Source organism: Dromiciops gliroides, chromosome 2 (genome assembly GCF_019393635.1).
Source record: "Dromiciops gliroides isolate mDroGli1 chromosome 2, mDroGli1.pri, whole genome shotgun sequence".
Lineage (NCBI taxonomy): Eukaryota > Metazoa > Chordata > Mammalia > Microbiotheria > Microbiotheriidae > Dromiciops > Dromiciops gliroides.
The window spans coordinates 151,274,607-151,287,604 of NC_057862.1; the positions used below are offsets into that span (position 1 = coordinate 151,274,607).

The window sequence follows — 12,998 nt, forward strand, 5'->3', positions numbered from 1 at the left end:
CCTTCTTTATGGCCCTCAATCACCACCGGACAAATACCCCTTGCAGGTCTCATGGCTAGAATTTTTTGATTTCTTCTCAACAGCTAAACAAATCTATTCCCTGTTCCTGCAAATATGGCTTGTACATTCCCACCTGTCTTTGCTCATGCCTTCCTCCAGATTGGAGCATCCTTTCCTTTTGCCTATTGGATTCCTATCCATTCTTTAAATGTCAGTTTGAGTCTCATCTTCCTCCACAGAGTTGTTTCTAGTAAAAGTGATCTCTCCCTCCTCCCTCTGAACTTCAGTAATTCCCATTTGTCTGTACTACTTCTCAATCACAAAGGAGAGTGATTTTCACAAATGTGCTTAATAAATGTTTTTTTCATTCATTTAACTGTCTCCAAATATATATGTATGTGTTTCTATATACACACATATACATACACAAATACATATATACATATACACATACAGACATATATAATACACACACACACACACAGAGGTCCCCAGATTCTAGAAGAAAGGACCCATATATTGAACTTTTTTGGACATCTTCTGGAATTTGAGCACTGTGCTCACTCTTGCATTTAGGGCTTAATCATGCTTCTCCCTCCCCCACATAAGTATTTATTGGTATGTGAATTTATTTTATTAGAATCTATTATTTATTGAATTAGTGTTACTATCAATAACGGTAAATTAAAAGTTAGAAACTGAGCTATGTGGTTATTGTAGTGTTTTTGCCTACCACCTGGAGATCATATTTTGATTACTCCTAAGATACAATTTTTTCCCCACTTGCTTCACTGCTAAATTCCTATGTTGTAATGTTGACACTAGATTGAACTGAGGTATAAATATGAAACAATACTATCAGCTTCACTACATTCCCTGCTTTTGCAAATGCTTTCATCAGGCACTCGATTTCATTCTTGCACAACCAGAAGGCAGGGATTATTATCCCCATTTTGCAGACTGGGAAAAGCAAGAGTTGGAGAATAGATTTTCAGAAATTCATGAGCTTTTAGAACTGGGACACATTTTGAAGATTATTTAACCCAACTCCTTCATTTTATAGATGAGAAAACTGAGTTTATCCAAGGCCATGAGTGCAATTTAGTATGTGTGTGTGTGTGTGGGGGGTACTAGGAGTAGAAGCCCAGCTGTCTTGACCCCTAGTTCAGGACTTTTCCCCACGAAACCACAGCTGGGACAATGTTGACGTTAGGAAAGGGCTGAGAGTAGAGAGAAATAACCCAGAGCAACAGTAGCCTAACTAACAAGGATGTGTTAAGTCATCCACGGTGAGACCTCAAGAACCCCTGGAGCTTGTTAGCTGGCTATGTGGATTCTGCTTTCCTCCAGGCTTTTTGTGGCTCTGCACCCTCTTCAGGTTTCCTAGATAACTTTTTTTCCCCTCACCCCAGGGATTTCCTGCTATTAAAAACGTACAAACAAAGGCACTTGGCGTGTTTGTGTGTGTGTGTGTGTGGGGGGGGTGATGGGGTGAGGGGGTCCGGCAGGGGGAAGCCAAGGAGACTGGGGTGCAATCTCAAGGCTATGCTTTTAATTTTGAGCCTTGAATTCTATGCTCCAGACCCCCTTCTGCTAATTTCTTGTCCCCTTAAGTGTTCCTGGCTTTTCAGTTCTCTGTCCATTTCTCATCCAGTATAATTGAAAACCCAAACTCCCATGGATTTCCCTCCCCAGATCTGGATACACACTACCTTGGAACTCAAAACTCCAGACCACTAAATTTGGCATCAAGGAGCCTGGATTTTAAACCCAGCTACACTAGGTTATTTGACCTTGGGCAAGTCACTTTATCTTTCGGGGTCCTCAGTTTCCTACTCTCTAAAACCAAGGGGCTTGGACGATCTCCAGGATCCCTTCAAGGTTTCATCCACTCCTTTTAGCCAGATAAAAAGTTTAAGCATTTCCTCAGATTGCTCCAGCCTTAATGCCCACTTCTGAGACTCTCTAGATTTGAAAAGCAGATCGCAGTGCCCCCCCTCCCCCAAACAAAACTCTTCGAAATGTTAGTTTCATGTATTTTACAGAGAATAAAAGAGAAATAACTTGAGCACGACTAGGCTGCTTTAATTGGAGTAAGGAGGCTACGTAAGTGTGTCTGCTTTGGGGGATAGAAGTACAGGGTAGTCAGTGTGTGCGTGGAAATGTGCACCCCGCCCCCCAAGTTTAGGACACTCAAGTTTTCTTGAACTGCAAGGACACAACTTTAAAAAAAGTTTTCTCAAGTTGGTTCGCTCTGGGAAAGAAAAGGGGTGACTGTCCTCGCTTCTTTTTCATTCTTCCCACCCCAGCCTTTTGCACGAGTTTCTCGGGGGCTCCTGGGTGTCATCAGGTGGCCTAAGAGAGCGAGGGACATCGCAGGAAAAAAAAAGGAGGGGGTTGCAGGCTATAGCTTTCTCTCGGGAGAGCCGCCCCACAGCACCAACGCCCACGTGGGGGTGTGTTTGGCGTGGGACCGAGGGCTGGTCTCTTTCCTTTGGGAGCAGGGGGCGGAGAGGGCGCCACAGCCGAGGCCAGCCTAGAGGAGTGCGGGCGGGGGTGGGGGGGGCACAGAGTAAGGACGACGGGGCGGCGCGTTTGGGGGCGGCGGGGAGGGAGCCCCGGCGGGCGAGGGGGCGGTGACAGCCGCTTGGAAAGGAGGCTGCACGCCGATTTGCATGAGAGACAGACTGGGATCGGGGCGGGAGCCTGAGCGCACACACCGAGGCCTGGAGGGAAGAAGGGGAAGGGGAGGGGAGGGGGCGAAAGAAATCAGGGAGCCGAGGGGAGGGGAGGCCACGAAGGCGGAGGGATCTGCGCATCAAAGCGAGCAAGTAGAACAAACTTTGATTCGTGGGCTGGACTTTTCTTCCCAGAGGCGGCACCCAAACAGCAACACCGTGCGGAAACACAAACTTTTTTCTTCTCTCGCTGCTGCTGCTGCTGTTGCTGCTGCTGCTGCTGCCGCCGCTGCTGCTGCCGCCGCCGCTGCTGTGCTTTCGTGGCCCTTCCACACCCCCACCGCCTGGACTCTCGTCTCCCTTCGTCTCGCCTTCGCTCTTCCCCTTGAGTGCACAGAGACGAGGAGGAGGAGGGCGGCGGACCTCAGGCCACCCGCGGGCCCGGAGCTTTGCAGAGCCGAGGTCCGGGAGGAAAGTTCCCCGGGAGTCGAGCAGGGAGAGTTGGAGCGAAGTTTGGCCGGCCCCGGCCGGGCGCTCCCGGGATCCCCGACTTCTCTGTGCGCCTGCCTGCCTCCCCCTTCGGGGGGAGACCCCTCTGACCACCCCCACTATGTCTTCCATCCTGCCCTTCACCCCCCCGATCGTGAAGCGCCTGCTGGGCTGGAAGAAAGGCGAGCAGAACGGGCAGGAGGAGAAGTGGTGCGAGAAGGCGGTCAAAAGTCTGGTCAAGAAGCTCAAGAAGACCGGGCAGCTGGATGAGCTGGAGAAGGCGATCACCACGCAGAACATCAACACCAAATGCATCACCATCCCCAGGTGAGGGCGGGGGTGCTGGTGCCGGAGCCCGAGCCGGGCAGGGGCACCAGCCCTGGCACGGGCGGCGGCTGCTTCTCCCTCCCGGGCCTGGCCCCGCTGTGTGTGTGTTTGAAACGGGGAAAGTGGGCGCGATCGAGGGCTCGGCCGTGAGTGTGTGTGCGTGTGCGTGTGCGTGTGTGTGTGCGTGTGTGTGTGCGTGTGTGTGTGTGTGTGTGTGTGTGTGTGTGTGTGTGTGTGTGTGTGTGTGTGTATGTTTGGGCTGGGGAGAGGCGGGGGCAAGGCAAGGCACCCAAACAAAACCTCTGCAAAGATGGAAACTCTAGGGTTTCCACGCGGCCCAAACCAGCCTGGGAGGAAAGAATTGGGGGACTAGTGGCGGGCGAGAGGGGCGGGGGTCCTCCTTGCTGTTGGAGCGCGGGGCTTTCTCTCCCGGCCGGTAGGGGGGCGGGGGGAGGTGGGTGCGGGCTGGAAGTTTGTTTGGGGCTCCGGCTTTGTTTAGCCCAGCTCGATGGTGCGCCCCTCCTCCCCAGCAGCGCAGTGGGATCTCGGCCTTGGCTCCCGGCACTAGTATAGGTGGTTCTGTCTGTCTGTCTGTCTCTTCCTCCCCCTCCTTTTACTTTCCCTTCCGTCTCTCCCCCCTCCCCCCTCCCCCCAAGGAATGCAGTCCGCACAGCTAAGGGAGGGCCTGCCGGGGCTAGGGTTGTGGGTGAGAAGCCTGGACCCGTGTGATTGACAGATTCCTTCTCTCTTGCTCTCTTTGCATTTGGGATTAGTTTTTTTTTTTCCCCAGGAGTATTTTTAGATTCGGTTCTGCCAGTTTCTTCCCTCCCCACTCCCCACACTCCCTCCGCTCCTGCACACGTACAGCTCAGATTAATGCATTGACTTTCTAGAAGAGAGGAATTAGTGTTGGACTGTTTTCTTTTTCTCCCCATACTCTTAGGACCGACTGTGAACCCCACCCCCCCACCCCCTCCGGACCGCCAGTAGCTAGTCCTCCGGAGGGTGGTTTCTCTTTTTAGCGGGGTTTAGGTTGATGCAAAAGTCTTTAGTACCCTGTGGAAGTGGAGTAGTTCTGATGCCTACAAAAGTAGGCCTCAGCTAATGTCGTGCATTCCTATAGTGCCTTTATTTCTAAAGCACCTTCCCATCTGTTTATCTTCTTTTATGCTCTCAGCATCCCTATGAGGGGATGATAGGGAGGGGTTTCACAGATGGCTTATAGAAAGGGTCAGTGACTTGCCCTGGCTCCCTAGAGGCTCCACTGAACTCTGTGGTTTTTGGTAGATTGGAGGGGGAGGGCCAGTGGAGCCCGAGGAAGAATTGAAACAGAGGGGAACTGTTTACCCACTCCCTCTCCTTTCCATCCCCCTTCTAGTGTCGGTTCTGTTCTGAAGGAACTCTGGGGATTTGCTCCTGACTGGGTCTATCCAGGGCTCTGATTTAATCCAGGTTACCTGGGCTTCCTTGGGCTTGGCCAGCAGAGGCCTCCAGTGTCCATATCAGCTCAGGGCTACTCTCAGCCTCAGGGATGTATCATCTCCCACCACCACCTGCCTCCGAACAGCTGTGAAGGAGACTCACAATGCCTGGGTATTTATCCCAGGCTGTCTTAACACCGGGGTCAGTCTTCACAATGCTGCATCTGTTCATGTGAAGCAGCCCTCATTTGGAAATACCGATGAAGTTCATACTTTGAGTTTTTCTTAAAGGCAAATATAGTCAAAAAGGGAGAAAGTATAATACTGTCTTTAGAGTTCAATTTTATACTGCGGGTCTAGGGGCCAGCAATGATTGAAAGAACAGGTGGCCACTGTGTGATAGCAGGCAAGACCCGAGTTTCAGTCCCAGATTTTGTTACCTCCAGGACTCCTCTGGGTAATTACTTCTCAAGGAAGATTGATAATACCCATCCACTTACCTGATCAGGATGTGATGAAGACAAGTGAGTGGCTGGTTCTTCTTGGTATCACCCACAACTTATGCTATAAGTGTAGAGGCCAGAGGAGATGCTTTAAAAATACTGTATTTCTTTTTTGTTTTTTAGTGAGGCAATTGGGGTTAAGTGACTTGCCCAGGGTCACACAGCTAGTAAGTGTTAAGTGTCTGAGGCCAGATTTGAACCCAGGTATTCCTGACTCCAAGGCCAGTGCTCTATCCACTGAGCCACCTAGCTGCCCCTGTATTTCTTAATTGAAGTGTTAGGGGTTCCTAGAAAGTAACAAATTGTGTAGCTCATTGTCATTTAACTTTTGGGTTCTGCAACCATCCTACTCCACAGATTTTCCTTGCCACTGTGACAATCTTGCTATCATAGGCTCAGGATAACCTCATAATTGACAGTCTAAACAAGAGCATTATTGGAAGGACCAGTCTCATATAAGTATGTTTTCTAGTTCTCTGTCAAGTGTTCTGTAGGTGGAAGGGTTCTTTATATGGGGTCTGTGAGCCTCTCCCCCTCCCCCCTTTTGGATAGCTTTATTTCAGCACAGTTAATTTCTTTTGTAATCCTATGGGTTTTATATCATGCATTTAAAAAACATTATCCTAAGAAGGGGTCCATAGGTTTCACCAGACTGGCCAAATAGTCTGTGATGCTAAAAAGGTCCAGAACCCCTGCTGTAGTGAGAGGGAGTTGATATGGCTAGGATGGTTTTGGAATTCCAAAAGCTCAGTCATTATCTATCCCCTAGTTGAAAGAGGACTCCTGGGAAAATCCTGTCCTGAATTTGCATTGTTGATTGGGATGGAAAGCTCTGGTAGGGAGGCAGAGTTGCATTTTCCTCTCTCTCCCTAGGCACTGGTCTTTGGAGTTAAAATTGCTATACACTCCAGAAAAATGGGATTTTCGTGTCAGCATCTTGTGCCTGAACCTCTGGGTTCCTTTGTTTCATAAGATAGAACTGCTGTGTTGGTTGTGGGAAGAAAATTAAAAATGGAGGTAATTGGCTACAGATTTAATGATAGCAGCATGTCTGCCATAGCCCTGCATTAACCTGAATCTGCAGGCAACTTGTCAAATTGTCTGCCCTCACCACTGAGGTCTGGAGAATTAAATTGTAGGAAATAGCACCTAATCCCTTGATTGGGTGTGGAGCATTATTAGGGAATCATAGAACACTGGCATTGGAAAGGGTCTTAGAGATCATCCAAACAAATCTCATTTTATATACTAGGACCTTGAGATCTAGAAATGGGAGGGAACTTTCTCTAGGTCACATGGCTAGTCAGTGGGAGAGTTGAGGTTAGAACCCATATCTCCTGGCTCTCAGTCTCAGTCCAGGATTGCTTATACTTTGTTGTTGTTGTTGTTTTAGGCAGTTGGAGTTAAATGACTTGCCCGTGGCCACAGCCACACAGCTAGTAAGTGTCTGAGGCTGGATTTGAACTCAGGTCCTTCTGACTCCCAGGCCACTGCTCTATCCACTGTACCACCTAGTTGCTCCATTGCTTACACTTTTAATGAAGTCTGTTTTAGCACTTGGCAGTTTCAAGGATTATACAAGACACGGGCATTTTCCTCAGAAGGCTCAACAGTCTAAGGATATATGTATGGTCTGGGCAACAGATCTGAAGAAACAACTAGATTTCAAACAGCTAGGACCTGGTATCTATGTAGCATGAACTTTAAGATTTGCAAAGCACCTTATATCTTGTGAAGATGATAATTAGTGATAATAATAATAACTACATCACACTTTAAGATTTGTAGAATTATTTACATATATTACCTCATTTTATGTTCATAGCAACCCTGGGAAGTAGGTGCTATTATTATCCCCATATTACAGAAGAGAAAACTGAGGCAGACAGAGGTCAAGTGACATGCTCAGAGTTACCTAGCTAATAAGTAATCCTGAGCCAGGATTTGAATTTAGGTCATCCTCACTTTAGGTCCTATACCTTATCTACCTCAACACCTGTCCTGTTTTCCCCATTTTATAGATGAGGAAACTGAGACACAAATGCTAACAAGCTTACTCAAGGTTTTATAAATAGTAGATGTTGGAGGCTTTGAACTTATTTCTCTCCTGACTTCAGGAGCAGCGTTCTTTGTAGATTTTCTAATAGCTAATAATAATTATAGCTAATATTGAGCACATAAAAGGCAGCTAGGTGGCCAAGTGGTTAAAGTGCTGGAATGTTAGGAAGACTTATCTTCCTGAGTTCAAATCTGACCTTAGACACTTACTAGGTGTGTGGCCCTGGACAAGTCATTGTTTGTCTATTTGCCTCAGTTTCCCCATCTGTAAAATAAGCTCCATATCTTTGCCAAGAAAACCCCCAAGGGGGTCATAAAGAGTCAGACACGACTTAAACCAACGACAGTACTTTACAGGTTTGCAAAGCTAGTTTACATGTCCTAGAGGTCTTTTTTTGGGGGTGGGGTGGGGCAATGAAGGTTAAGTGACTTGCCCAGGGTCACACAGGTAGTAAAGTGTCAAGTGTCTGAGGTCGGATTTGAACTCAGGTCCTCCTGAATCCAGGGCCAGTGCTTTATCCACTGTGCCACCTAGCTGCCCCACCATGTCCTACAGGTTTTGACTTTCATTCCTACATTCTAGAAATGGGCGTCATGGTACTCTGATCTTTTTTAGTACCTAGATAATTTGAAAAAAAAATTCTGTGTACATTCCAAGCATGGGGGACAGCTTGAGTAAAGGAGATGGGAGTTGGAATATCCTCTGTGATGAAATGCCTTCTCCCAAAGCAGATTAGTTACTGTTCCTGAAAGTTATCTTAGAAAATTGCATGGAAGTGAGTGTGGAGAGGCTGGGACTTTACCCAGGGTAACCCACCAGCATATGTGAGGGGCAGGATAGCACTCAGGTGTTTGTGAGTCTGAGGCCACCTCCTATCCATTGAGAACATATCCTCCCTCTTGCCCTGAGATGATGGGAACAACGTGAAGTAGAGAGAAGGCAGCTGCCCTTGAAGGGAGAGAACCTGGCATCTTTACTAGTAGCATTTCTGGCTTGAAGAAATGAGTTCTATGCAAAAATATTGCTCAAGTGTGCAGTGTCAGGTCATGGTTGTTGGGAATTACAGAGGATGGGCACCATCTCCCTTGATGGAAGGAGTGAGTCTAAAAGTGCAAATCTGTACCTCCCTTAATGTGTACCTTCAGTTGACTCCCTGTGACTTCAGCTTTGCCCACCAGGGGCGGGTGCAGTGGGAAGCACCTTTGATTTGAAGGCCCAAGGATATCATTTCCAATGCTGGCTCTGCTGCTTTTGACTTGTGTATCCTTGGACAAATTACTTCTCTGGTCCTCTTTCTTATTTATAAAATGATGAGGTGGATCTAGGTGACTTCTAGGTCCTTCTCTACCACCCTTCTTTTTTTTTTGCAGGGCAATGAGGGTTAAGTGACTTGCCCATGGTCATATAGCTAGTAAGTGTCAAGTGTGTGAGGCCAGATTTGAACTCAGTTCCTCATGAATCCAGGGCCCAAGCTTTATCTCCTGTGCCACCTAGTTGCCCCTCTACCACCCTTCTTGCTTGAAATCTATGATTCTATCACCAAGACCTAACCAGTCCACAAATATTTTCTTACCAGACCAGCCTTCCCCCAAAGAGTTAAAAAATATATGTGTGTTAAAATAAACCCTTCATATTTTCTTTCTTTCTTTCTTTTTGCAGGGCAATGAGAGTTAAGTGATTTGCCCAGGGTCACACAGCTTAAGGTTAAGTGTCAAGTGTCTGAGGCTGGATTTGAACTCAGGTCCTCCCAAATCCAGGACCAGTGCTTTATCCACTGCGCCACCTAGCTGCCCCCCCCCCATTTTCTATTGACCTCCTTCCTAAGTTTATAATGGGGCAGCTAGTGGATAGTGGATAGAGTGCCAGGCCTGAATTCAGGAACATCTGAATTAAAACCCAGACTCAGAGACTCACTAGCTATGTGACCCTGGGCAAATCACTTCACCTTTTTTGCCTCAGTTTCCTCATCTATAAAATGAGGCAGAAAAGGAAACGACAAACTCAAGAATCTGCCAAGGAAACCCCCAATGGGGTCATAGTCAGACACAATTGAACAACTAATAGAGTTTATGATAAGACATCTGAGTGGCACCATAGTGCCTAAAGCACTTGGAGTCAGGAAGACCTGAGTTCAAATCCAGTCTGAACAATCTTCACTGACATGTTTTAGACTTGGGTATTACTTCCTGGCCGTTGGTGGAATTTGCTATCTCTCCCTTTCTTCGCTGCAAAGGGGCAAACACCCCCCAAGAAGGAGTGGAAAGAGGAAAGCTGCATCATACTAATAGCAGCTTACATTTTATGTGGCACATCTCAGTTACAAAGTGCTTTCCCTAGATATGTGACTCTGGGCAAGTCATTTGGTTTTTTTTTGTTTGTTTGTTTTGTTTTCTTTTCAGGGCGATGAGGGTTAAGTGACTTGCCCACGGTCACACAGCCAGTAAGTGTCAAGTGTCTGAGGCTGGATTTGAACTCAGGTCCTCTTGAATCCAGGGCCAGTGCTTTATCCACTGCACCACCTAGCTGCCCCCTTGGCAAGTCCTTTAACAGAGGTCAGCAGCCTTGGCAGTCCTTGTCTGCAAAATGAGAATCAGAATACCCCGAACCTGGCATGGTTGTTGTGAGGATCAAATGACATAACATGGACAGTGCTTTGTAAACCTTAAAATACTTTGTAAATGCTTCCCATTATTGTTGTCATCTAAGGCTCAAGGCATCCCTTGAGATAGGATAGCTCATATGTTGTTAGTGGACTGAATGTTAGAGTGGCAAAGTGGATAATTTTAAGGTTGCCCTGCTACTAAGTTTCAGCTCTGGGGCTCAGTCCCTTCCTCCTGATTTTCTGCTCAGTTGAGTGCTTTTCTTTCTGTAGTTGACTGTGTTTCTTTCTTTTTTTTTTTTTTAAGTGAGGCAGTTGGGGTTAAGTGACTTGCTCAGGGTCACACAGCTAGTAAGTGTTAAGTGTCTGAGGCCAGATTTGAAGTTAGGTCCTCCTGACTCCAGGGCTGGTGCTCTATCCACTGTGCCACCTAGCTGCCCCTTTTGACTATGTTTCTAAATGATAACTAGGATAGGTTAGAATTAGAAAACCAGGAGAGGCAGGACTGCTGCCAAAAATTAATGCCTCCATTAGATTGTAAGCCTCTTGAGGGCAGAGACTGTCTTTTGCCCTTTTTTTTTTGTATCCCCCTGTGCTTGGTACAGTGCTTGGCACAAAGTAGGCACTTGTTATTCAGTTGTGTCCAACTCTTTGTGACCCCCAGGTGGGGTTGTCTTGGCAAGGATACTGTGGTGATTTACCATTTCCTTCTCCAGCTCATTTGACAGATGAGGATACTGAGACAAACAGGGTTGAGTGACTTGCCCAAGGTCACACCACTAACTAGTAAGTGTCCGAGGCCAGATTTGAACTCCGGGAAGATACTTTATCCACTGAGCCACCTAGGCACCCCAAGACACTTAGTAAATGTCTATTGACTGATTGTTACCTCTCGGGCTTTTTGGAGCCAACCCTCATTTACCCCAGAGCTTGGAATCCAGCTGGGCTGCTGATATATGCTAGTCAGGCTACTTGCCTGATGCTTCTCAGCTTAATGTTTTAACTAGGAATCCAACCAGCATCCTTTCTTTAAGTCAGTAGGTAGCTGATTTCACAGTGGCCCAGGGATGGGGAGATGCCCTGCCTCTGATCACTAATCACTCCCTTCCTCTCCAGAAAGCCAGCAAAGAATGTTTGTACTTTGAGAGGCTGGTGTTCTCTGTGTATTTGCCTAATTTTACAGATCTTGCCAGAGAGAATGACAGGTCTCGCACTCCCCACAGTGGTTGTCATCTGTTCTTCCTTAGGCTGAGTTTGAGCTTTCTTTGTTCTTTTCAAGAAGACTATAAGTATTTAGCCAACAGCATCCAGGTTTTAATTGGAAAGAACAGAGTTAAAGTACTCTTAAAAGTAAAGCATGTCATAAGGTCACTTTTCTTGCAAAACTGTTTAGGCCTGGGATCATCTGAAGCTAGAGCAGTTTCCCAAGACAGTAATCAAAGGAGGAATAAGGAGAAGGAAATACTTTTTTAAAAAAAGTGTTTTCCCCCTTTGCTGTGGAATGAGATTTCACCTGAGAACAAAAGAAGTAATAGCAGTTCCAAGCTGGGAGAAATTTGATTTAAACAAATTATTTTGATTTTTTAGGTAAATGTTGTGTGTTGGCAGTTGATCTGAGTTTGGAAGGAAGGTGACATCCTCACATTAATGCATTTGAATAAACATAGTGGGAATAGTCAAAATTAGTGGAATGTGTGGTTTTAGAAGAGTCCCTTTGTGTCTCTTTTTGAAATTTCAAGTAAATCATCACCGACTCTACCCAATAACTTTCAAAATCATTTTTTGACTAGAAGACAATAGTCATGACAGAAATTCTGAGAAATGATGTATTTGTACTGTATTTCATAATTCTGTGTTCCAGTTTTTCATCCCCCTTCGTGATTTTTTTTTCATATTTCCATATCATTTTGTTTGCAAAAAACTTTCCTCACAGTAACACACATTCCAAGTTCAAGGCTCTCATTCGAGAAAGAGATCTGATTGTGCTTTTAGGATATGTGAGATTCTTACCCCAGTTCTAGTAAATTTAAAACAAACAAACAAAAAAGCCTCTTTGTAAGGATATTAATTTTAATATACAGCTAGTAAGTGTTAAGTGTCTGAGGTCAGATTTGAACTCAGGTCCTCCTGACTCCAGGGCCAGTGCTCTATCCACTGCGCTACCTAGCTGCCCCCTCAGGACATTAATTTTACAGTAACTTATTTTGGGCAATAGAAAAGGCCCCCAAATACAGTAGCCATCTGGTTGTGATGAGAAATATGAGATGTTGATGAAATCAGAAAATCTGATCCAGGCTTATCACATCAGGATTTCAATTAAAATGAGTCCTTTAAAAATAAATATTGGTTTAATAATGTAAACTTGTGATTGCTGTATTATTATAAATGAAATAAAATTAACAAGATTTAATGGACTGAGCGACCATTAATTTTCACTTGTTAATTTATTAGGGGATTCTGATGCCATTTGATGCACAGTAATGGCATTATTCTGCTTGAGATCCTCTATGAAATAAATAGGACCAAGCAGTGCTGGAATTAAATTGAAATCAGATTTTATTCCCCTGTTATCTTATTCTTCTCCCCCATCCCCCCATGCAATTAAATTCTCCAAGGTTGGAATGCAGTATTCCCATTCAACAAGGCTCATGAATAGTCCTAATTAACTTTTGTCCTTGCCTCCTTTGATGTACTGGTGTAACTGTCTTCCCCACCCCCAACTCTTACCTTACCCCCTTTCCACATCTGATTTTATTGGTTAGCAGGGAAGAAACCAGACTAAATAAGATAGCTGGTAAAGGCAGAAGAAGCCCTCCTTTTGGGCTGTAAGTGAGCAAAACTAGGTGGATTGATTGTAGCCTCTATGGATGTCTAAGCACCCTCTTGCACCAACTTGACTGCAAAGAAGTGCTTGGTAATTAT

The 12,998-nt window shown here is 45.9% G+C and overlaps 1 protein-coding gene across 1 annotated transcript in view; it reads left to right on the forward strand.

Moving 5' to 3' along the window:
- Positions 1 to 2,960: 2,960 nt before the first annotated feature.
- Positions 2,961 to 12,998, forward strand: part of SMAD3 (SMAD family member 3) — a 159,562-nt gene continuing 149,524 nt past the window's right edge. The window contains exon 1 of the mRNA XM_043984072.1: positions 2,961 to 3,494. Coding sequence (XP_043840007.1) covers positions 3,289 to 3,494 — 206 coding nt within the window. The 5' untranslated portion in view covers positions 2,961 to 3,288. The remainder of the gene's footprint in view (positions 3,495 to 12,998) is intronic.